Below are 25,944 nucleotides of genomic sequence, written 5' to 3' on the forward strand. Positions count from 1 at the left end.
GCCAACTTATCCAGCAAGTTTTTACGCAGCGGATGCCCTTCCAACCTTAACCCATCTCTGGGACACATCCACACACACACTCATACACTACGGACAATTTAGCCTTCCCAATTCACCTGTACCGCATGTCTTTGGACTGTGGGGGAATCCGGAGCACCCGGAGCAAACCCACGCGAAGGCGGGGAGAACATGCAAACTCCACACAGAAACGCCAACTGAGCCGAGGCTCGAATCAGCGACCCAGCAACCTTCTTGCTGTGAGGCGACAGCACTACCTACTGCGCCACTGCCTCGCCAAAATCAGTACAAGTGACCTTAATTACTTTCAATTTAATCAATAACATTTATTACAAAGCATTTTTCGGCCAAGTACATACAGGATTTTCCTCTCGGTGTATTCCTAATGTACGTTTATCACTTTATTTAAGATGAAAAACAATCATTTTATTAGAAATCTCAGCTTTTGGGAATCTACAACTAGTTTTCTTTCAACTTTAGGAAGTTTTTAAGAGCTTTTCAAGAATTTGAATTCTTCTGATTCACTGATTCGTTCAGAAGAATCAACTCTTGACTGTTTGAATCAGTTCTGTCTCTGTAAGTTTTGTGTAATGAACAGACTGGGGATAAAAGGTGAAGAATGTTCTTAAGAAGATTTATTTTTTTTGTGAAGCGAGAAGACATTTCTGCATATGAAGGATTCGTGAATCCGTCCTATGAGTTGAGTGTTTATTCTGGAGATCTTTAGTATTTTTGAGCATGTTTTAGCAGATTAATTGCCCAAAAAACTCCCTCATGCAAACGCTTGACTATAAATAAAGTGCCTTATATAATGTTTATTTCCACATTTGTTCCTCAGCAGAGATTAATCTCTATATCGAGCAGTTTAGCTTTAGTAATAATGACAAATTATGGGCGCAGCCTCATATGCAGCTAGTGTTATCATCATAGACATGCTTTTGTAGCTTAGTTTGAGCTTTGCTGAGGTTTTGATGCTGTATTTGTTTCCGCAGTAGATTTGACTGCTGCTGATTTGACTGCCAAAGGTACGATCAGAGGCTCGCATGTTGATGAAACCCTGCCTCTACACTCTCAGAAATAAAGGTACAGGAGCGGTCTCTGGGGCAGCCTTTTCAAACTTATACCCAAATAGTCCACAATGGTACCTGAACGGTGCATATTAGTGGCCAAATGTACCTAAAAAGTACCTTTGAAGTATCATTGTGGACCCTTTTTTGAAAAGGTGCTGCCGCAGTGACCGCTCCTGTACCTTTATATCTGAGAGTGAATGCTGTCTGTATGAATGCTTTCATGTGCAGATGTGAACACCAAAGCTGGAAAATCCTCCATTTCAATGGTACTTTCTTTAAAAAGATGCTTCCTTTTCTAATGTTTCTATGAACTATTTTTGTATTGATATGTAACCGTCTTTATTTTGTATCTGCGAAGCTGTAGTTTGTGATGACACACATTTGACATGTTTGTTTATATATCCAGTATCTTCTTTTCTTGTCCAGAATGCAATAAAAATGTTACATGCTTAAACATTTTGCTTCTTTCAATAAAAAAAAAAACTAATATTTGGGTGAATTATCAAAACTAGGAGTGCTTTAAAGGGTCACGAAACACCAAAACACATTCTGGACGGAGTTTCAGTCACATGACACTGCATTTTCGTGTGGACAAACAACGAAACCGCATAGAAAGAAGTGCGGTTTTGAGAATGCACCGTGTTTGTGTGGACAGAGCCTTAACCGAAGCCTTTTACAGTAACAGCAGGGTCTCAAGGACACAGTGGTGAACAGGAAATCATCTCTGAACGAATGAATGGCTGAATATTCATGAAACATATTGAATACAAAAACACACAACGTGATTTAATGTTATTGTCCAGTGTTCCACCCTAAACAGTTTAATCATCAGTCATTGGTCGAGGCCAGGAGGGGCGGGGCCGTTCAGCCGATCTAACTCATCGACCTGTGGAGTGGGCGTGGCTCCGGCTCGTGTTGGTCCCTCCCCCATGGCGGTGATGAGGTTTGGGACGCTGCGGCTGCGCACACACTGGAAGTCCACGTGTCGGCTCTTGCCCTCCTCCTTCTCCCAGGACAGCTGGATGAACGGACGCTGCAGGTAGCTGTAAATCACCTCCGACTTCCCGCCAGGACGCCGCTTCACCTTCTCCTTACAGGTGGGATACCCTGAGACACAACGCTGCCTTTCAGTGATATTGTGTGTGAATTCAATACCTTTTAAGACCTTTTTAAAGCACACATGGAATCAAAACTAACCATATTGATGTTGTTAACTCGCATTGCTAGCTTTGTGCTGAACAATTCATCTGTGCATGTCATTAAGAACAATAATAGTTTGTCCTTGTAATCTGCAAATGCACTTCCTGTTTCAGTTAAATTCTCAGATTACGTCTGAGGCAGTGGGTGTGGTTAATATTTACCCACGCCCCTAAAACTGTCATCACATCAAACCGAAATGGTGAGCAGGAGGAGTCTGTTGGGGTGTAATAACTGCCCAAACCCTTTTACCCGTCTTTCTGAATGAAACGCCTGCTTCACTACATCCAATCAGCTTGCAGTAGAAAAAACAAGCCACGCCCACTGCTTTCTCATTTAATATTCTGTTTCTCTAGGAAATGCGTCACTATACAAAAAAAAATTGGTTACAGCTTTCAGTTCATGCAGACTTCACGACTCTCTCCATATGTGTTAGGACCTCATTGCCACTTTAGGGGTCAGCCGGTAAAATCTCCGGCATTTTAACTTGCACTATATTTACCAAATGCTAATTAAAAAAAACTAATCCCAAACTAAAACATTGTTCATATACTAAATAAAAATGCTAATCCAGCAGGGGGCGCCTGTAGGGCAGCTATATATGTATGAGTTTTAACGTTATAATCCCTTTTTTTTGTTTTGAACAGCTCATAATGAAATTTTAAAAAGGAGATCTGCTGCAGTTCATTAATTGGCCATTGGTGTCGCTAATAACAAGGCTTTTTGAGTTCCTTTTTAGTCGCATCGTTGCTTGGTGAAAATTTATTTTGCCTTACTGCAGTAAACATAACAGCGTGACGTCAAGTGTAGCAGGATTTTAATTGATTGTATAAACTACACACAGCATCCCGATATTTGTAGATCATATATAATGCATGCAACTATACATTGTATATTTAAAAATAATACAAAATGTAATACTTTGTAAAAAAAAAAAAGAATTTAAGACTTTTCAATACCTTCTAACAGTGTTAAATTTCTCTAAATTGATTTATCAACTTTTAATACTTTAAGACCCCACGGACACCTTGATGTGTGTGTGTGTGTGTGTGTGTGTGTATATATATATATTTATATATATAAATTTTTCAAAAAAAAAAAATTTTTTTTATTGCGACTTCCTGATTTCCCCTTAAGTTGCTAGAAGGGCAGTGAGGGTCCTTTGATTCGTGATCCGCTGGTGGCTGAGCAGACATGCTGAGCCCAAGATGTTAGTAGCGAAACATGACATAACAAACAGCAATCTGGGATAAATACCCGTTGCGTATGGCGTTAAAGGCTGATTATTGCGTTTTAGCGTGGCGTGTATATAGGATTGTTGCGTGTGCCATGGCGGTCAATAAAAAAATATGACTACCACACTCTCATTCTCTCCTCCTAACACCGGTGTCAGTGTGCACGGGCTTTATTTGCTAGCAGGTGCCAGGTATGCCACGTGACCAAAACATAATACGTCACTGGGAAAAACCCAAACTAATCGATAAACAAATAAACATTATCACTAAATAAAAAGTTATGTGGCTCATATATATATATATATATATATATATATATATATATATAAAGGTTTAAATATGAGTGTGTGTGCTTACCTTCAATACCGATGCGTATGTTTTTCAGGCCTCGCTCCTTGAGATGAGCTTTTGCGACGTCTCTGTTTTCAATAAACTTGAAGAAACGGTAGAGTTTGGTGCTGTAGATGACTTGAGGAACAAGAAAGTGTTTGTTAAAGAAGAAATATGTAAGATGTTTAATGTAATAACCACTTATTTTTGTGAATAGCTTGTAATCTAACTAAAAAAAAGAGATCTGCTGCAGTTTATTAAATGGCCACCGGTGTCGCTAATAACAAGGAGTTTCGCATACGCTTTTTAGTCTCATCATTGCTTGGTGAAATGTTACTGGAAAAATTAATTTAGCTGATTTTGATGCCAAAATGGAGGATGGGATCTGGAAAGAAATTGGGGACGGTCGTTTTGTTGTTGCAATGGAGTTGTTTCTAGAAGGTTTACAGCTGCGGCTGGAAGATAACATGAATTATTTATAAAATTACCCATTTAAATGTGTTTTATTAACATCTACCCCTACCCCAATCCTCACAGCAATGTAAAAAAAGTAATTATTGTTGTACAGTGTCACAAAAACTGATGCTATATTGATTTGAGTATCCACAGCTGTATCCCTTCTAGACTTTGCCGCTCAATAGCACCACATATTGGTGCACTGTCATCTTTTTTTATTCATTCATTCATTTTTCTTCGGCTTAGTCACTTTATTTCAAGGGAAAATCACTGTGAAATCATGTAAACTAATCCAGCATATGTTTTACACAGCGGATGCCCTACCAGCTGCAACCCAGTACCAGGAAACACCCATACACACACACACACTCATACACTATGGCCAATTTAGTTAATCAATTCCCCTATAGCGCATGCATTTGGACTGTTGGGGAAACCGGAGCACCCGGAGGAAACCCACGCCAACACGGGGAGAACATGCAAACTCCACACAGAAACACCAACTGACCCAGCCAAGGCTCGAACCTGTAGCCTTCTTGCTGTGAGGCAACAGTGCTAACCACTAAGCCACCGTGTTTCATAGCTTCAAATTGGACTGGATTTTACCGTCAAAAGATGATCACCTCGTTTACTTTTTATTTGCAAATCTTTGCAGTGTTGATTGTGCTCACTTTGCGAGTGCTCCTCTCCCATTGGCGGAGGGTTGTCGTGATCCCAGTCTACAGTATCATCGTCTGTGAGCACCACGATGTGGCACTCTCGCTCTCCCTCCTGAGCACTGGAAACCATCGCCGGCAGCAACAGCTCCTCCAGAAACACCTCGAACTGCCGCCGAGCGCCGTCATTGGACAGCTCGTGCAGGAGAGCGCCTGATTGGACAGAAACACTCATGAGTTTGAGCGAATTTTGCGCAAGCGTATACAGCTGAAGACAGAATTATTCACCTTCCTGTGAATTATTGGGAAATATTTCCCAAATGATGGTTCTCCGATTCAGGAATTGTTCACAGTATGTCTGATAATATTGTTTCTTCTGAAGAAAGTCTTATTTGCTTTATTTCGGCTAGAATAAAAGCAGTTTTTAATTGTTTTAAAGCCATTTTAAGGTCAATATTATTGGCCCCTTCAGCAATATTAGTGTTGGATTGTCTCCAGAACAAACCACTGTTATACAATGACTTGCCTAATTACCCTAACTTTACCCTAATTACCCTAGTGAAGCCTTTACATGTCACTGTAAGCTGAACACTAGTGTCTTGAAGAATATCTAGACTAATATTATGTGCTGTCATCATGACGAAGAGAAAATAAATCAGTTATTAGAGATGAGTTAAAAGTATTATGTTAAGAAATATGTTAAATCTTTCATTAAACAGAAATTGGGGAATAAATATACTGGAGGGTGAATGACTCTAAGATAGAGTAGTCAACTGTAGATGTGTGTGACTCACTGAGGTCTCTGCATCTGACGGTGTTGTAGTCAAAGTTTATACATAGATAATCGCAGGCTTCGCGCAGCTCCGCCAAGGACACACCCTCCGGACAGTGCAGGATGCCGACTCGGTAAAAATCCTGAGCAAGAGATGAAGTTATGTTAAAGAGTCATGCTACAGCATTGTTAAATGCCTGATTCTGATTGGCTGATGGTCACTTTATCTTTTCTTTTATCTGAACAAAAACATTCAAGTAGTTCCAGCAGGTTTAGAGCGCATTACAGCTCCATATTTCACAGCTACAACAGTCAGAAATCCCATCAGAACACAACAGGAGGATGAGGAGGAGATGTGGAGGACACTAGTGCTACACACAGGAGACGTTTGAGGAGGACACACACCTGACTAATTAACATACAACATCTAATCAGGGGATTTAGCAAGTGTTGTCAATATTCTTTAAGTAAAATCTGTAATGTAGGACTTTTACGTACCAGTATGATTCTGAAAATGCTGGCACCGATTCCCTCAGCGATTTCATATTCGCCTTTAGTGTTTGGCCGTGTAAAACTGTGCTGACGCGCTCGACCAAACATCCTGCGAAAACACACAAGTGATTAGGCTTCATGTTTTGCGCTTATAAAAAATATTAAGATGATCATATTCAGTACCTTCCTAGCACTGTATCCGGGTATGCTGTGAACACTGCAGGATCCACCACAAAATGAGTCCCGTCGACTACTAACGTGACCCGGTCATGTGATAGGGGGCGTGGCTGTGCAGGCCATACCCCCTTTGTGACATCAGCCCCGCCCTCTGCTCCGACTGTCATCCCTCGGGCTGCAAATGAAAATGTTTAATCACGCTTTGATATCGTAGTAGGGCTGCACAATATAAGGTTTCGGCACAGGCTCATTGTGGATATGTACCCCTGTCTACATTTCTGAAAGGCACGAATTATGTAGCCAGAGTTAGTTGGTCAGTTGACAGCAAGCTGGTATATTGCGGCCTCTGGTGGATTTATGCAAGACGAGGACTCGAAAGAGAAATTTAATGTTATCAAAAAGCGTACACAGCAGCCTCTGGTGGATTTGCAAAAGCAAAAACTGCGAGCAGACGAGGTAAAACAAAGGCAAAACTAAAAACGTGGTGAATCACAGGACAGCTTTTCTTTTTTGGATTGCTTTTGAAAACACTATGGGTTGGGTTTAGGGAAGGGGGTGGGTCAGTTAGTTGGTCAGTTGACAGCAAGCTGGTATATTACACCCTCTGGTGGATTTACGCAAGAAGAGGACGTGAGAGAAATTTTAGATCATCAATAAGTGAAGTTTATTTTTAAACTAATTTCGAGAGGAGCACGCACGTATGATTGACAGCAGCCGGTCCCTCATTACCTAACAAAAACTGAGCAGACGCACCTCCGGTTACACATTCGACTCTTCCCAGAAATCTAGACCTGAGTACATTTCCACAATGAGTCTGGGTTAGATATATCACAATAGTCAAGATATGCAATGTTGAGTCTGAATTATGGTTGACAATAAGCTACAGAATTGTATTTAATTACTGTATGCATATGGAAGTTATGCAAAAAAGAATATTTATCTTGCTATTAGTCCAAATATTTTCATGTCAAAGTGAAAACAAGATTATTTGACTGAGCCCAATAGCAAATAATTTAGCTTTTAAAGGAAAAAACTCTTAACTTTGACTTATTTCTTCTGAAGGGGAAAATTTCACTTGCTTATGTTTTTTTTTTTTATATTTTGAACAAGAAATTAGGCATTTTTTCCATTGTGATTATTCAATTTCTGTACCTGAATACTACTAAGATTTCCCAAAAAATGGTCAAATAGAGCTATTCAAAGTGAAACTGAATTCATATTGCAGAAAAATAAAATATCGCAATATCAGTATTTTAGTATCATAGCATGTGCTTTTATACACTGTAAAACCCAAAAAGTTGAGGTAACTCAAACCATTTGAGGAAATCGATTGGATCAAACTATTTAAGTTCAAAAGCTAACCCTAATGAGTGCTGTGAACTTAATCCATTTGAGTAAACAAAGCAATTTGAGCACAGTAAAACCCAGTAAATGAGGAGAACTCAAACCAACTGAGTACTGCAAAAGCCAGTAAGTTAAGGCAACTCAAACCGTTTGAGGAAACCGACTGCTTTAACCACTCGAGTTCAAAAACTAATCTATATGAGCACTGTGAACTTACTCCATTTAAGTAATGAAGTGTTTACTTAGCTCATTACCTTCAACGCTGAGTTCAAAACTCCTTTCAAATGAGTAGAATTAACCTTCAGTACATTTTGAGTTAACCACACTCATTTCATGTGATAAAGTTGACTGTTGGGTTTTACAGTGTTGTGATTAATTGGGACAGACGTTTAGCACCTGTCGCGTGCTCCTCCGCCATGATCTTCTGGACTCCTGCAGACCTGTAAGACAGTCCATATGGTGGACATATTATTATAAACTCCTTACAAACGTCTGACTGGCCCACATTGGTCAAGCTTAACCCCACAGACACCAGTAACCCGCAACAAACCTTCAGTAAACACATCATGCTGTGTAAATGTGACCTATATATACAGTTCAAGTCAGAATTATTCGCTCTCCTGTATATTTAGTCTCCCAATTTCTGTTTAATAAAGATATTTGTTTCAACACATTTCTAATCATAACAGTGTTAATAACTCATCTCTAATCACTGATTTATTTTCTCTTCATCATGATGACAGCACATATTATTAGACTAGATATTCTTCAAGACACTAGTGTTCAGCTTAAAGTGACATGTAAAGGCTTCACTAGGGTAATTAGGGTAAAGTTAGGGTAATTAGGCAAGTCATTGTATAACAGTGGTTTGTTCTGGAGACAATCCAACACTAATATTGCTGAAGGGGCCAATAATATTGAGCTTAAAAAACTGCTTTTATTCTAGCCCAAATAAGACTTTCTCCAAAAGAACAAATATTAGAGGAAATACTGTGAACATTTCCTGAATCTGTTCAACATCATTTGGGAAATATTTAAAAATGAAAAATTCTCAGGAGGGTGAATAATTCTGACTTTAACAGTATGTGCTTTATTAAAACTACAAAACGGTACTAGTTTATTTTATATTCAGTTACTTTTGAATGAAAAATGCACAGTCGAAATGGCAGACATAGTGAGATGTCTTAATTAAATTGTGCTTAATATAAACTGCTAAACGGTAATAGTTTACTGTATGTTCAATTATTTTATGAAGTGAAAAATACACCCTTGAAGCGGCAAACAAAAATACATCTCAATTAAATTGTGCTTAAATAAAACTGCATAACATTTCATACACTTAAACTGTTATATTTCACTCCAAATGCCAGACATAGTGAAATGTCTGAAATAAGTTGTGCTCATGCTTAATTAAAACTGTAAAATAGTAAGAGTTTCTTATTTTAGGTTCAGTTATTTTTATTGAGTGAAATACACTCTCGAAATAACAGACAAAAATGCATCCTAATTAAATTGTGCTTAATATCTAAAACTGCATAACATTAATAGTAATAGTGTCTTATTTTGTTTATTTTACCGTTATTACTTGTACTGTTCCTGTTATTTTATACACTTAAACTTTTATGTTTCACTCCACTATGCCCACATAGTGAGATGTCTGAAATAAGTGGTGCTCAGCTCATGCTTAATTAAAACTGTAAAGGAGTAAGAGTTTCTTATTTTATGTTCAGTTAATTTTATTGAGTGAAAATGCACTCAAAATGGCAGACATCTTAATTAAACTGTGCTTAATTTGTGATTAAGTCAAATGGCAAAACGGTAATAGTAACTAGTAATTATAAAATAGTACATTTTATATTTATTTTTACTGTTATTTTTTGTACTGTTACTGTTATTTCATACTGTTAAATGTTATATTTTTACAAAGACATAATGAGATTATTAATTAAATTGTCGTAATTAATACTGCAAAACACCAATTGTGTCTTATTTTACAGTATGTTCAAAACTTTTTAATGAGTGAAAATACATACTCGAAATAGCAGAATTACTGTAGTGAGAGGCTTTCCACATTTACTTTTTAAACTTTTGCAACACCAAAAAAAAAAGGCTTTTGCAAAAATGTTGTAAACAATTTATTTAAATTGAACTCAAACATAAACTAAATTGACCAATGTTTAACTTAATTTGTTTGTTAAATTAATAAATTGTTTACAACAACTCGTTTTTTGTAAATCCAAGGAATCATCTTTCAGTAGTTTTTTAGTAAATGAGAATGAGAAGAAAAAATAACAGTGATTAATAAAATAAAAATAACCTAATAAAATAATATTTCTTATTTTAACAGCATGGCTCTTTAATGTTTATCATGTTTTTGAAAAAAAAAAGTAAATGTGAAATATTACATACAAAGAATTCATAAGTTCAATTGAGGTACTACATGATCTGAGATGATGGTACTATATGTAATTTTGTTTTTACCACAGCACTAACTAATATTAATATAAATTAATTAACCGATTTAGCCCTTTTACTCCTAACAAACCGTTATCAAAAATAGCCGTTAAAACCGTTATTAAAATTAACCAAGTTTAAATTTTACTATGGTAACCACACATCAACAATTGATTTACTGCATTAACCATATACTTTAACCATAAACTTTGCACTTTAAACTGTAGAAATACAAATATAATCGATTTATCGAAAACAAAATGGTTATTAAAGTTTAACTGTGGTTAATTTTCATAACAACAAGCAACTAGATTAAACAAATGATAACAATAGTCTATTCGAGCAGAGTAAGAGCTCAGGAAAGAAAACGGACACCGTTTTCTAACTAACATTAACAAATTAGGAAAACACTAATTATTGTATTTTTAAATGAGTTAAATTATCACCTACCAGTGCATCTGCTTTCAAAACAAATCCTCCTGGAGTGCTGCAGGAAGCGCGCGGATTAACTGGTAATCCAAAAACAGCTGACGTGAGGCGCATGGCGGGAAGATCTCTCTGAGGGATGATTTACTACAGCGGTTTAAACGAGTCAAAGTTGACAAGTTTAGATTAAAGTTGCCAACAAACATGGATAAATGTTTGTGCTAGTGCTAGCCTTTTGCTTGACTGATAAGATTTTTAATAATTAAATTTTTAATTACAAGTAAATACTTTGACAAACATGATGAAGAACAGGTGAGTTGTCCATAAAACAATACAGAGTATGTGGAGAAATATAAAGTTTGGTAACACATTTGTATTATTTAAAAAAATCGAACTAAAATAAAATCACTGATTTGTTATTTAGCGTTAGCACATTTAAAAAAGACATTATATAGTTTACACATGGAGTATTTGTTTATGGAGTGTTTAATTGAGTTCCTAATTGCCATATGCTGTTATTAGATGGTTATTATTAGGATTCCTGTGAAATTGCAATTATTTTTCAAATATTTCCCAAGTGACGAAAATTTTAGAAGTAGTATCTTGCAAAATATTTTATGTATTGTCCTCGAAAATAAACAAAGGAAATTAGTTATTCGAAATAAGCTAAAATGATTATGTTTAAAAATGTGTTGAAAACATCTCAGCACTTGGGAAAATTTGGAAAATAATCGAAAGTCCACAGGAGGGCTGATGTATTTGCATTCGACTGTATATCACAGTGCTTTAAAGCAACAATAATCACTTTAAAGCCACTTTTTTAGCCAGATACATTTAGTGACAGCCTGTTAAACTAGGTTCACATTTGCATTGTACAGAGATAAAAATATACAATTTAAGCAAAAAAAAACCTTGATATATTGGAAACTGAGTGTTAATTTTAGCAATTTAGTAATTAGTAGGCCCACCCGGAATCTGCGCGCACAGAATTCTGCAGATTTTTAGCCCATCATTAATTCTGTTTATTTACTTGAGTAAATGTGTGTAAATCTAAATTTATTCAATTTTTAAATTCATTTCAGTAATATTACTGACTAATGTGAAAATGTTCATCTGATTTTTGTACAATGCAGTTTGTACACACTGAAATTTTTTTTTCAAAGATGATTCCTTGGATTTACTCTATTTTTTTACGTTAAGTGGTTGTAAACAATTTATTTGGGCTGAATTTAAACAAACAAATTAAGTTGAACATTATTACACTTAATTTGTTTGTTTAAATTCAACACAAATAAATTGTTTGCAACAGTTCTGCATGCAACACTTTTTTCAGTGAAGTAATATTTTCTGTTCTTTACTAGATATATTATGTCAAACTTGCTTTTTTTAATAAATAAAGTGGATCTAATTGGATTTGCATTTTAAATATTGAATAAAAGTTAAAAAGGTTATTTTTTTTCACATATTAAAGTTTTAGTTACGATACTAACAAAATAATTCCGCAGAAATCCGCAGATTTTTACCAAAATTTTCTGCAGAAAACGTCCGCAGAATCCGTCTGGCCCTAGTAATTAGATTAGAGTTGTTATCTAGAAATCTGTATTCTGATATTTTTAAATACTTTTGGCTTATAAAACAGTCCTCACAGTTAAGTTGTTAGCTGCGTTTCCATCCACCTATTTTATGTGCATTATGGAATAGTGTGTCATTAATGTTGGTCTGCAGATTTAAATGTGTGTGTGAGGTTTTGCATTGTGTCAGATGTGAAATGTTGTTGTGCTGATAGTAAAGGCCTCAGTCCTCCGTCAGTCCGTCATCACAGTGCTTCAGTATTCTTCTTCTATTATTATTCCCTCCAGAACTGTCTGCGTTCCCATCTCACGCCTCTGGAAGCCACCACATTCACCTTGTTCATTGCGTTTGGTCTTGGTCTTCTGAGGCGCAGCTCTATTCGCTAATGTTTCATGCCATATTCCAGTTTTGTGCATGAATCTAATTCACATTTTTGGATGGAAACACAGCTAACATGTCTTTGATGAAGGTTAGACATGGCAGTGTGTAATGTCTGAATGAGAGGTCTCCATCTTCTTCTTTCTAAGCACACATTGTCCTTTATGTTGATTGAGTATGGCTGCTGATTTTCTCTCCAGCTCTTGCAGATCCAGATGAAGGGCCGCTGCCATCTCAGACTTCGTCACGGACACAAAGCGCCAGTCGCTAGCCAGACTCTCCAGACCTCCAGAGGTCAGAACCTGAGGAACCAAACCAGCGGTCTCATTTATAAACGTGTCGTACACACACAAACAAAGGGTGTAAATGTGTGTACGCCCAGCCTGATCTCACAAGAAAAGGTAAGTATTTTACGTTTTGGCAGTTTAGTGGCTAATTCGTACGAATTCGTACGAGTTCAGTCGTAATAAATTGTACGATTTTAAAAAGGAGGCGTGGCACCTTACCCCACCCCTAAACCCAACCGTCATTGGGGGATGAGCAAATCGTACTAAAATGTACAAATTAGATCGTAGAATTCGTATGAATTAGCCACTAAATGAAAAAGTTACGAATTGCTGTGAGATTGTGTTGGTACACCACTTCCCACGCAAAAGTTACTTGACAAGAAAATGTGCGCTGCTGTAAGTAAACATATTTAACCTAAATATAGACTTCATTGAAGCACTTTAAATCATGAGCTATAATCATCAGTAAATACATTACAGTTTATTCTGTTGTGTGTTCACTTTTAGGAAGGTTTCTATGCATTTTATAAATCAGACCCCTGGTGAATGTGTGAAGGATGAAGACGGGTTTATAATTCTGACATCCATGAAGGTTTTTCTCACCTGTTGGATGAGGAACTCGGCTGCGCTCGCTGGACTATGCAGTCGGGATGCACTGATGCATGCTGGGAAATGTGGTTCACATCTACTGTACAGATAGATTAGCAGTATTTACCACAAAATTCAACATTTTTTTTCTCACTTGTTTATAATTCAGTTGTTGTGTTTGATGTTGTTTATTTTCTTTAAATGCCTACCATTTGTTATTGTGATAGTTGAAAGAATTAAATAAAAAGTAATTTGTTAATTTAAATTGAATAACTTTGACAACTGATGGACACAGAAACAAGCAAAAATTGAATTGAATTGCAGAAACAATGTGGTTTATATATCAGTGTTGTTGTTTTGTGTTTGTTGGTAGTGGTGTTGTTGGTATCAGTGTTGTTGTTGTTGGTGTTTGTTGGTAGTGGTGTTGTTGGTGTTGTTGGTATCAGTGTTGTTGTTTGTGTTTGTTGGTAGTGGTGTTGTTTGTGTTTGTTGGTGGTGGTGTTGTTTGTGTTTGTTGGTGTTGTTGGCATCAGTGTTGTTGTTTGTGTTTGTTGGTAGTGGTGTTGTTTGTGTTTGTTGGTGGTGGTGTTGTTTGTTGGTAGTGGTGTTGTTTGTGTTTGTTGGTGGTGTTGTTGTTTGTGTTTGTTGGTGTTGTTGGCATCAGTGTTGTTGTTTGTGTTTGTTGGTGGTGCTGTTGTTTGTGTTAGTGTTGTTGGTATCAGTGTTGTTGTTTGTGTTTGTTGGTGGTGGTGTTGTTTGTGTTTGTTGGTGTTGTTGGTATCAGTGTTGTTGTTTGTGTTTGTTGGTAGTGGTGTTGTTTGCGTTTGTTGGTGTTGTTGGCATCAGTGTTGTTGTTTGTGTTTGTTGATAGTGGTGTTGTTTGTGTTGGTGTTGTTGGTATCAGTGTTGTTGTTTGTGTTTGTTGGTAGTGGTGTTGTTTGTGTTGGTGTTGTTGGTATCAGTGTTGTTGTTTGTGTTTGTTGGTGGTGGTGTTGTTTGTGTTGGTGTTGTTGGCATCAGTGTTGTTGTTTGTGTTTGTGGTGGTGGTGTTGTTTGTGTTGGTGTTGTTGGCATCAGTGTTGTTGTTTGTGTTTGTTGGTGGTGGTGTTGTTTGTGTTTGTTGGTGTTGTTGCTATCAGTGTTGTTGTTTGTCTTTGTTGGTAGTGGTGTTGTTTGTGTTGGTGTTGTTGGTATCAGTGTTGTTGTTTGTGTTTGTTGGTAGTGGTGTTGTTTGTGTTGGTGTTGTTGGTATCAGTGTTGTTGTTTGTGTTTGTTGGTGGTGGTGTTGTTTGTGTTGGTGTTGTTGGCATCAGTGTTGTTGTTTGTGTTTGTGGTGGTGGTGTTGTTTGTGTTGGTGTTGTTGGTATCAGTGTTGTTGTTTGTGTTTGTGGTGGTGGTGTTGTTTGTGTTGGTGTTGTTGGCATCAGTGTTGTTGTTTGTGTTTGTTGGTGTTGTTGCTATCAGTGTTGTTGTTTGTCTTTGTTGGTAGTGGTGTTGTTTGTGTTGGTGTTGTTGGTATCAGTGTTGTTGTTTGTGTTTGTTGGTGGTGGTGTTGTTTGTGTTTGTTGGTGTTGTTGGTATCAGTGTTGTTGTTTGTCTTTGTTGGTAGTGGTGTTGTTTGTGTTGGTGTTGTTGGCATCAGTGTTGTTGTTTGTGTTTGTTGGTGGTGGTGTTGTTTGTGTTTGTTGGTGTTGTTGGTATCAGTGGTGTTGTTTGTGTTTGTTGGTAGTGGTGTTGTTTGTGTTGGTGTTGTTGGTATCAGTGTTGTTGTTTGTGTTTGTTGGTGGTGGTGTTGTTTGTGTTTGTTGGTGTTGTTGGTATCAGTGTTGTTGTTTGTGTTTGTTGGTAGTGGTGTTGTTTGCGTTTGTTGGTGTTGTTGGCATCAGTGTTGTTGTTTGTGTTTGTTGATAGTGGTGTTGTTTGTGTTGGTGTTGTTGGTATCAGTGTTGTTGTTTGTGTTTGTTGGTAGTGGTGTTGTTTGTGTTGGTGTTGTTGGTATCAGTGTTGTTGTTTGTGTTTGTTGGTGGTGGTGTTGTTTGTGTTGGTGTTGTTGGCATCAGTGTTGTTGTTTGTGTTTGTGGTGGTGGTGTTGTTTGTGTTGGTGTTGTTGGCATCAGTGTTGTTGTTTGTGTTTGTTGGTGGTGGTGTTGTTTGTGTTTGTTGGTGTTGTTGCTATCAGTGTTGTTGTTTGTCTTTGTTGGTAGTGGTGTTGTTTGTGTTGGTGTTGTTGGTATCAGTGTTGTTGTTTGTGTTTGTTGGTGGTGGTGTTGTTTGTGTTTGTTGGTGTTGTTGGTATCAGTGTTGTTGTTTGTCTTTGTTGGTAGTGGTGTTGTTTGTGTTGGTGTTGTTGGCATCAGTGTTGTTGTTTGTGTTTGTTGGTAGTGGTGTTGTTTGTGTTTGTTGGTGTTGTTGGTATCAGTGTTGTTGTTTGTCTTTGTTGGTAGTGGTGTTGTTTGTGTTGGTGTTGTTTGTGTTGGTGGTGTTAATATCAGTGTTGTTGTTTGTGTTTGTTGGTAGTGGTGTTGTTGGCATCAGTGTTGTTGTTTGTGTTTGTGGTGGTGGTGTTGTTTGTGTTTGTTGGTAATGATGTTGTTTTTGTTGTTTGTAATTGTGTTGTCGATATCAGTGTTGTTGTTTGTGTTTGTTGGTAGTGGTGTTGTTTGTGTTGGTGTTGTTGGCATCAGTGTTGTTGTTTGTGTTGGTGTTGTTAGTATCAGTGTTGTTGGTATCAGTGTTGTTGTTTGTGTTTGTTGGTAGTGGTGTTGTTTGTGTTGGTGTTGTTGGTATCAGTGTTGTTGGTATCAGTGTTGTCGTTTGTGTTTGTGTTGGTGGTGTTGATATCAGTGTTGTTGTTTGTGTTTGTTGGTAGTGGTGTTGTTTGTGTTGGTGTTGTTGGTATCAGTGTTGTTGTTTGTGTTTGTGTTGGTGGTGTTGATATCAGTGTTGTTGTTTGTGTTTGTTGATAGTGGTGTTGTTTGTGTTGGTGTTGTTGGTATCAGTGTTGTTGTTTGTGTTTGTTGGTAGTGGTGTTGTTTGTGTTGGTGTTGTTTTTAATAGTGTTTTTGGTGTTTTGTTATTTTCACCTGTGTCTGTGTCTGTTGTTGTTATTGGTGTTGTTGTTGTTGGCATGGTAACTGGCGTATGTGGTCTCCGTCCTGTCCGCTCTGCTGTCTGCGAGCTGTAGGGGTCTCTGGCTGGTCACCTGTGAGTAGGCATGGGATAACCGGTTTCACCGCGGTTTGGAAAAGTCAAGGTTTTAAAATTACTGAAATTTTCTTTTATACCGTTCCAACGGTATATGCTTGTATTTTTTACTTGTTTTTTTTATAGCTACTTTATATAGTTTTAGAGCAGTAATTGCAATACCCTGATATTTTATTCCAGGTTATCATACTGTCAGAATCTTATACCGGCCCACGCCTACCTGTGCTGCCCCGGTTCCTCTCTCCATGCTGAACGGATCCACATGGTTTCCAAACAGACCTCCAGCACGCTGTTAAAGAGGAGAACAGAGAGAGAAATGAGATGACTCTGCTTTTCTCCATCACTCCATCATCTCTGATCTGCACCCACCCTATAGATGCCCTCCTCTCCGGACTCCTCCATCGCTCTGTCCATCTCCTCGTCATTAAGGAGGTCTCCAGAAATGGCTCTCTGGAGTTCAGGAGCCGCCTCCTCCTCGATGCTCCTCAGACCCGCCTGGAGAAACACAGGTCAGGGCCCAATGACTAAATATAATAATATTATAATATTAAAAAACACAATTTTAAAGCTGCAAGAGCTTCATTCTGATTGGCTGATGAGCACTCTGGGGTGTTTGGTTATTGACAACATCTCAACAGTGGATTTAGCATTGGGAACCGGAGTATAACCAGAATAATGCACTGCAGGCTGCTGGATTATCAGGAAATAATGCACTCCTGATGTGTTTTAATAACTCAGTGGTGTTAAGTCAAATATTCTTTACTTATGACTAGTCCTTTATATAAAGAGCACTGAAACAAATAGTAAAATTGGTCCAAAAAATGTTAGATTATTTATTTTCTACAATGATTTAACATCTGACCTGGATCTCTGTGGTGTTTTTATTCTTCTTGCTCGGTCGGTATCCGTAATATTCCTCCTGTCTCTTCATGAACTTCCGGAAGTGGTCCTGGATCAGAAACGTGGCGTAGAACTTGCCCACTGTCACCTCGTCATCTGTGATTCAGGCCATGTTTGATCAAGCTAATGCTATTGCATGCTATTAATGTTTTCTTTGTATCTCAGGTTCATTTAGAGGTTATTTTTTATTGTTTTCTTTGTATTTCAGCTTCATTTATGGCAGATCTCACCTCCGAGTGCTGGAATGACCTGGTCGAGCAGTTTCATACTGGTGCGTTTCCAGATCTTCTTAATAATTGCACGCAGCTCTTCATTCGCCTGCTCGAAATTACCTGAAGGATGGAAATATCAGGCTTTAATATGCAGCCATTAAAGTGTAAATTGGTGCAGCAATAGTTCACATAGCAAAGAAACTGTCTGTCATATTTAAAACAAGAATCATTTGACGATGGACTCTATTCAGGGATTATTGTTTGGTAGACACATCAAAATTGTGACGAATTATCGTAAATCAAGAAAATTCCATGTATTAATACAACAAAATGACATACTAAAAGGTTTTAAATAGAAATACCTTGCTTGTTAAATCAATAATCTTTATTTAAATCATAAATCATAAAAAAAATCAAGAAGAGTTTACTGTAAGGTCTCGTTTGTTGACATTTGAAGTGTTGATTCTTCTGAACGAATCAATCAGAAGAATTTGTATTCTAGAAAAGCTCTTAAAAATCATCTTAAAAAATGTCTTAAAGTAAAGATAACTAAAAAAAACTACTTGTAGATTTTTTTAAATTATTTTTTTCTCAAAGTCATACAACTAATTAGGAATGCACTCAAGTGAAGATTCTGAATCCAAAAATTCTGGATGTACTTGGTGGAAAACCGAAACCAAAAATGCTTCGTAATATTCATTCATTCATTTTCCTTCAGCTTAGTCCCTTATTTATCAGGGTTCGCCACAGCGAACATATGTTTTACGCAGCGGATGCCCTTCCAGCCGCAACACAGTACTGGGAAACCCCCATACACACTCACATTCACACAATTTCCCAATAGCGCATGTGTTTGGACTGTGGAGAAACCCACGCCAACATGGGGAGAACATGCAAACTCCACACAGAAACGCCAACTTAACTATCTGGGACTCTGTCCAGCGACCTTCTTGCTGTGAGGCCACAGTGCTAACCACTGAGCCACCGTGCCACCGCATTTGTTGACATTATAACATTGTATTTGCTAACACAAACCAGCCAAACTCAATAAATAATATGTATGAAGTAGTTAACTGATGGTATGTAACAGAAGAAACATTACTGTACAGGTTACCAAGCATAATTTTAACAGTATATATTAGTTAAATGTGAATTTAATTAAAATAATTAAATGTGACCTCAAACCTTCAGTTTTAATCTTCAGTCCCGTTCTGACCAGAGCGAAGAGTGTGGCGTTAAACGTTACGGTTCCGTCGCTGTTCAAGGGCATATTCATGGAAATCAGTCTCTGCAAACACAAACACAACATTAAAGTCCCTTAAACGGTTAAACATTTTCACACTACTATGGTTAATGAATGCTTGATTCTGATTGGCTGGTGAGCGTTCTAAGGCGAGTCGTTGTTTTCAGATAAAGATAAACACATAAAGTAGTTCCGGCAGGTTTTGAGCATCATTGCACTGCGTAATTCATTCATTAATTTTCCTTTAGCTTAGTCCCTTTATTGATCTGGGGTCACCGCAGCAGAATGAACCAACTTATCCAGCATGTTTTATGCAGCAGATGCCCTTCCAACTGCAACCCATCACTGGAAAACACCCATACACACTCAATCACACACATACACTACGGACAATCCCCTATAGCTATTTTAGCTTATATAGCTCCCCTATTTATCTAACCAACCTTCTGTCTCGCTACAATCCAACTCGCTCTTAAGATCTCAAAACTCAGGGCTTCTGGTAGCACCTAGTATAGCAAAGTCAAGTAAAGGAGGTCGAGCCTTCTCCTTTTATGGCTCCTACACTCTGGAATAGCCTTCCTGATAACATCTGAGGCTCAGACACACTCTCTCAGTTCAACACTAGATTAAAGATCTATCTGTTTAGTAAAGCACACACTCAGTGCATCACCTAGCGGGTTCCACACAGACTTCTGCATCTTCTTTATATACACTATGAACAGCAGCTACGCTAATTATTCTCTTTATTCTCCATTTCCACCTGGGGATACTCATCCCGAGGCCCTCAGATTATGCGGAGTCACTGATTGGATCCAAGACCAGCGACGAGATGATCCCAAGGTGTCCATATCCGGGACCAGGCCATATCCTGAGCTGCTGCTGCTCTGGTGGTCATGGGGGATTCCAGTGACGCTCCAGGGACAGATGAGTCTTCACTGAGGTCCAGCTTCCAGCCTCCACCGCTGAGACTGCAGCTCTGCACTAGACTTTTGGCCAGCGGAGAAATTAAAATGGTTGTGTCGAACTGAGTCTGATTCTCTCAAGGTTTTTTTTCTTCACTCTCCTATCGGTGAAGTTTTTTTTCCCTCTCCGCTGTCACCTCTGGTTTGCATGGTTCATGATCTGTAGAGCTCGATGAATTTGCTCTTCAGTGTTTGGACTCTCAGTATAGCGCATGTGTTACTGTGGGGGGGAAACCCTATGTTAACACGGGAAGAACATGCTAACTCCACACAGAAATGCCAACTGACTCAGCCGAGGCTCAAACCAGTGATCTTCTTGCTGTCAGGCGAGGCAATTTTTTTGCAATAATTAGTTTCAGCAATATTTTAAGTAAAAACTGGAGATCAGCACTGCCCCTATACGGCGCCATTAAAGCGCACTATTCAAAGTGAAAGTCTGAGGAAAAAATAATCGTTATTTAAAAGTGATTTCAGCACCCTATTCATAGCAGATCCCTGATGTGCAATACAGAACTACACAATACAACTATTATCTATACATAAACGGTAAAAACATGCTGGGTTCCATGTAAGAAATCAACTCAACTTATTCGTTTTTACAAATTTAAGCGGATTGTTCGTAAAATAATTAAGTTGTGCCAAAAAAAACCTCAAGCATTGTGTTATTTCAGCTCATTTTAAACAAATAGGTGGACTGAACACTGAATCACTCTCTGGTGTTTGGTTATTGTCAGATAAAGGCACAGCTAAAGTAGTTCCGGCAGGTTTAGAGCGCATTACAGCTCCATATCACTCCGCTGAATGATTAGAGTTATTTCAGAGCAGAGACAGTCAGAAATCACATCAGAACACAACAGACGGAGGAGAAGTGGAGGACACTAGTGCTACACGGGAGACGTTAGAGGAGGACAACTGACTAATAAACTCTCAACATACAACATCTCAGCAGTAGGTTTAGCATTGGGAACCAGAGTATAACCAGAATAATGCATTCACTCCATTGAATGATTAGAAAATAATGCACACACATCACTACTTTTTAATGATTTAACAACCTGTACTCTGTTATTTTTCTTGTATAAGTGTGTGTGAGACCTTGCAGGCGACCCGATGAGGACAGAATTTTCCGAATCCGAGCGGAGGCTGTATTCTCCTCAGCAGCGTCACCACGTCCAGGTGTTTTATGCGGCCCCTGCAGAACATCACATGAGTGAGTCTCATTTACACTCAGCCGGAGCTTCTTTCTGCCACAGAATAAAATGATGAACAAGGTGATGGAGACTTTCAATTGAGAGATCCCTCATTAAACTCTTAGAAAAGTGATAATAATATAATAGTTCCTCTATAAATCTCACAATTTCACTCTGGGAATTCATTTTTTTTCATTCTTGCAATCTGTACTTAATTAATCTTTTTTTTTTTTTTTTTTTACAAAATTTTGACAGATTTTTTTTCAGATTTATGCATGTATATCTTGAAATTATCACTTTTTAAAGATCTGTTATGACTATTTTTGCATTTCATAAAAAATAATATGAAAATTGGTTTTAAAATGTAACAAAGTAATATGTATTTTTTCCAGCACTCTCACAAATCAGACTTTATAGTCATTTTTTTTTCCATGGTGGAAATAAGTTTTCATATAAATCATCCTGAAACCAAAATGGACAATATTTGCTTTCTTAAAACACATTCTTGGTATTATAATGCAAGCTAAATATGAAACACAAAATTCTTTCAAAAATCTTTCACCTTTCTTCACCTTTAAAATATATGATCAATCCCTATTTATTTAAATAAAAGTACATTGTTCCCCTCATTGAATAACATTGTAAAAAGTGTTGTGGTTGTCATTTTCTATGCATTTTGAAGCCGTCTGCAGTGATGTAATTTGTCTTACGTGGCCTCGGGGTCGTATTCAGCCCAGATCTTCTTAAACTCGTCTAAATGTTGCGGACCCAGAATCGACCAATCGCGGGTCAGATAGTCGAAGTTGTCCATGATCACAGCGACAAACAAGTTTATGATCTGCAAGAGAGCGCATTCAGCATTCAACATTACTTTCGTGTACAATAACATTAGTAGCCACTAATCAAACTTGTTAGATTACACATTTATGCTAATGTGCTCTGAGCTACTTTTGGATTACATTTAGATTACTTTTAGGGTAGTGTAATTTGACTTTTTTTAGAATACATTTAGATTACTTTATGGTAGTGTAATCTGACAACTTTTGGATTGCATTTAGATTACTTTTATAGTATTGTAATCGCTCTACTTTTGGATTACATTTAGGTTGCTTTTATGGTAGTGTAATCTGACCTACCTTTGGATTACATTTAGATTACTTTTATGATAGTGTAATCTGACTACTTTTGGATTATTTTTACATTACTTTTATTGTAGTGTAATCTAACTATTTTTGGAATACATTTAGATTACTTTAGTATAATTGACAACTTTTGGATTACATTGAGATTACTTTTTGGTAGTGTAATCAGACTACTTTTGGCATAAATTTAGATTACGTTTATGGTAGCGTAATCTGACTACCTTTGAATTACATTTAGCTTACTTTATCATAGAGTTATTTGACTACTTTTGGGTTAAATTTACATTGCTTGTATCGTAGCACTATCTGACTACATTTGGATTACATTTAGATTACTTTTATGATGAAATAATCTGACAACCTTTGAATTTCATTTAGATTACTTTATCATTGAGTAATTTGAATACTTTTGGATTACATTTAGATTACTTTTATGGTAGTGTAATGTGGCTACTTTTGGATTACATTTAGATTACTTTTATAGGAGTGTGATCTGATTACTTTTGGATTACATTTAGATTACTTTATCATAGAGTAATTTGACTACTTTTGGATTACACTTAGATTACTTTTGTGGGAGTGTGATCTGATTACTTTTGGATTACATTTAGATTACTTTTATGGGAGTGTGATCTGATTACTTTTGGATTACATTTAGATTACTTTATCATAGAGTAATTTGACTACTTTTGGATTACATTTAGATTACTTTTATCGTAGTGTAATCTGTCTACCTTTGGATTACATTTAGATTATATTAGTGTAATCTGACTACATTTAGATGTAAAAAATAATTTACTCTGATTACAACTACTTGATTTCTGGAACTTCATTATGTAATCCAGATTACACGTAATACAATATTACCCAGCATCTTTGCATGTATGAAGCGATACTCACTAGAAAAGCACAGAGCATGTAAAAGCTCATGAAGTAGAGGATGGCGAATCCAGATCCACACGTGTACTCTTCTCCGGGCAGATATTCTGACTTTGGGTCGCATCGCTGACCGTATAAACAACCCAACATGATCTCATGCCAGCCTTCACCTGTGGCACACCTGTTAACACACACCAGAATTTACTGCACTGTAAAAAATGAAAACGTCAACAAATTAAACCTAATAGAACTCAGTTTTTTCGAATGTAGTTTTCATTAATAAATTAAGTTGAAAAAATGTCTTTCTTTTAGGTGTAACAAGCTGAAGTAACATGTTTAAGTTGATCCAGTTTTATTTTTAAGTGTAGAGATGCATCAATCGATGGAAAAGAAATCTGAATTGTACTTTATTGTGCTAAATGCGCATTCAGTAACTGCTATTTTCTCTTAATTACTAAATTCAGCTGATTTCTTTTCTAGACTTGCATACAAACTGCATTGCATTGGATTTTATAGAAAGTTTTACTCTTGTGGTTGTGATGTTTTCAAGATTAAATATAAAAATACTGTTACAATAAATGCTGTCATAACAATGAAAGACATCATCAGACCACAGCTATAACAATAAAGATGTAGAGAAATGATGTCATAACTTAATCACTTTCTGAACACTGTTAAAGGCGCCACCTACTGGAAATCATTGAATTTGCACCTATGTTCAGTCTGTCTACTGTTTTTGTTTCATACAGGTTATGTAGCAGAATTTTAGAAAGCTAAATGTCATAATGTGTTTAGTTACGTTTTGAAATTAAAATAGCAATTTATAAAAACATACAAAAAATTCTGATATTTATTGGAATCAACCAATTTGTTGGTGTAAAAAATGATCCATGATACATCATGATCGGTGCGTCTTCACAAACTTTCTTATTTACGAATTTATTAAAGCGTTTGCACTTCTATGGTAGAGTAATCTGACAACTTTTGGATTTCATTTAGATTACTTTTATGATAGCATAATCAGACTACATTTGGATTACATTTAGATTACTTTTATGATAGTGTAATAAGACTACTTTTGGATTACATTTAGATTACTTTTATGATAGTGTAATAAGACTACTTTTGGATTACATTTAGATTACTTTTATGATACCATAATCTGACTGCTTTTGGATTACATTTAGATTACTTTTATGATACTATAATCTGACTGATTTTGGATTAAATTTAGATTACTTTTATGATATTGTAATAAGACTACTTTTGGATTACATTTAGATTACTTTAATGTTAACAAAATCTGACTAGTTTTGGATTACATTTAGATTACTTTTATGATACCGTAATCTGACTAATTTTGGATTACATTTAGATTTTATGATAGCGTAATCAGACAACTTTTGGATTACATTTAGTTTACTTTTATGATAGTGCAATCTGACTACTTTTGGATTACATTTAGATTACTTTTATGATACCGTAATCTGACTACTTTTGGATTACACCTAGCTTAATTTTACAGTAGCGTAATCTCACTACTTTTGGATTACAGTTAGATTAATTCCATGGTAGTGTAATCGGACTACTTTTGCATTAATTTAGATTACTTTTAAGATGTTGTAATCTGACTATTGAATTACATTGAGATTATTTTATGGTAGCGTAATCTGACTTCTTTTGGATTACATCTAGATTACTTTTATGGTTGTGTAATCAGACTACTTTTGGGTTACATTTAGATTACTTTTATGGTTGTGTAATCAGACTACTTTTGGATTACATTTAAATTACTTTTACGATAGCGTGATCTGACTATTGGATTACATTTAGATTACTTCATGGTAGCATAATCTCACTACTTTGGATTGAATTTAGATTACCTTTATGTTAGTGTAATCTGACTACTTTTGGATTACACCTAGCTTAATTTTACAGTAGCGTAATCTCACTACTTTTGAATTACAGTTAGATTAATTCCATGGTAGTGTAATTGGACTACTTTTGCATTAATTTAGATTACTTTTAAGATATTGTAATCTGACTATTGGATTACATTGAGATTATTTTATGGTAGCGTAATCTGACTTCTTTTGGATTACATCTAAATTACTTTTATGGTTGTGTAATCAGACTACTTTTGGATTACATTTAGATTACTTTTAAGATAGCGTAATCTGACTATTGGATTACATTTAGATTACTTCATCTTACTACTTTTAGATCGAATTTAGATTCCTTTATGTTAGTGTAATCTGACTATTTTTGGATTAGATTTAGATTACTCTGATGATACATCTTGATTGGTGCATCTCCAGTCTTTGCAAACATTCTTATGAATGAATTCAGCAAATCTTTCGCACTTCATACCGGAACAGCAGTAAAACGGCTTGAGGAAATGTCTGGAAGTTGTTGTTACGGTTGATTATGGTGCCATCTAGTAACGCAATTTTGCCAAACACCTGACAGGAGAAGACAGCCATGTTATTATGTAGTGTAAGGTTAAATAAATCATAACTATTGTGCATATTTTACCTGCATCCCAATGACGGCGTATATAAAGAAGAGCATAACGATGAGGAGAGCCACGTATGGCAAAGCCTGAAAAACACACCAACTTTTAAAACACATTTTAATCATGCGCATTTCGTTAAAATGAGACATTTTCCTGCCTAGCATTCGTCTGTATATTCATATAATCAATAAACATGAATAATATCAGTTTATAAGATCAATTTTCTATTAAAAATGTACAGGGTC

At 36.6% G+C, this 25,944-nt stretch overlaps 2 protein-coding genes across 7 annotated transcripts in view; both read right to left on the minus strand.

The window, feature by feature from the left end:
• Positions 1–638: 638 nt before the first annotated feature.
• On the minus strand, positions 639–12,709 carry kctd20 (potassium channel tetramerization domain containing 20). Of its 5 annotated transcripts, none has more exons than XM_087303662.1 (8): positions 10,652–12,709; positions 8,144–8,187; positions 6,410–6,578; positions 6,233–6,335; positions 5,757–5,877; positions 4,978–5,175; positions 3,878–3,988; positions 639–2,195 (listed from the first exon to the last, which is right to left on the minus strand). In XM_087303662.1, the coding sequence occupies exons 1-8, from the start codon at positions 10,657–10,659 to the stop codon at positions 1,921–1,923; spliced, it is 1,029 nt and encodes a 342-aa protein (XP_087159788.1). In that variant the 5' UTR covers positions 10,660–12,709; the 3' UTR covers positions 639–1,920. The 5 variants fall into 5 exon arrangements, with proteins under 5 accessions (XP_087159788.1, XP_087159790.1, XP_087159787.1 ...); XM_087303664.1 differs by having other exon boundaries at positions 8,002–8,187; positions 10,652–10,787; XM_087303661.1 differs by lacking the exon at positions 10,652–12,709 and adding an exon at positions 10,157–10,556.
• cacna1sa (calcium voltage-gated channel subunit alpha1 Sa) overlaps positions 10,880–25,944 on the minus strand; it is a 56,368-nt gene continuing 41,303 nt past the window's right edge. The window contains exons 32-44 of one of the 2 annotated variants that reach the window (XM_087303185.1): positions 25,720–25,785; positions 25,555–25,646; positions 23,206–23,365; positions 21,874–22,001; positions 21,069–21,165; positions 18,954–19,056; positions 17,787–17,888; positions 17,519–17,652; positions 17,026–17,151; positions 16,877–16,945; positions 16,536–16,654; positions 13,468–13,552; positions 10,880–12,879 (exon numbers count right to left, since the gene is read on the minus strand). In XM_087303185.1, coding sequence (XP_087159311.1) covers positions 12,670–12,879; positions 13,468–13,552; positions 16,536–16,654; positions 16,877–16,945; positions 17,026–17,151; positions 17,519–17,652; positions 17,787–17,888; positions 18,954–19,056; positions 21,069–21,165; positions 21,874–22,001; positions 23,206–23,365; positions 25,555–25,646; positions 25,720–25,785 — 1,491 coding nt within the window. In that variant the 3' untranslated portion in view covers positions 10,880–12,669. 2 annotated transcript variants of the gene reach the window in all.

This window comes from Danio rerio, chromosome 22 (assembly GCF_052040795.2).
Source record: "Danio rerio strain M-AB ecotype USA chromosome 22, GRCz13ab, whole genome shotgun sequence".
Classification (NCBI taxonomy): Eukaryota; Metazoa; Chordata; class Actinopteri; order Cypriniformes; family Danionidae; genus Danio; species Danio rerio.

Excerpts from the sequence above, each read along its gene's own strand:
- kctd20 (XM_087303663.1), bottom strand. The coding sequence starts at position 8,315 with ATGATGTGTTTACTGAAGGTTTGTTGCGGGTTACTGGTGTCTGTGGGG. Across the intron at positions 6,336-6,409 it reads CCGGATACAGTGCTAGGAAG|GATGTTTGGTCGAGCGCGTC; the intron begins GTACTGAATATG and ends GTGTTTTCGCAG. Across the intron at positions 2,196-3,877 it reads CATACGCATCGGTATTGAAG|GGTATCCCACCTGTAAGGAG; the intron begins GTAAGCACACAC and ends GTTGTGTCTCAG.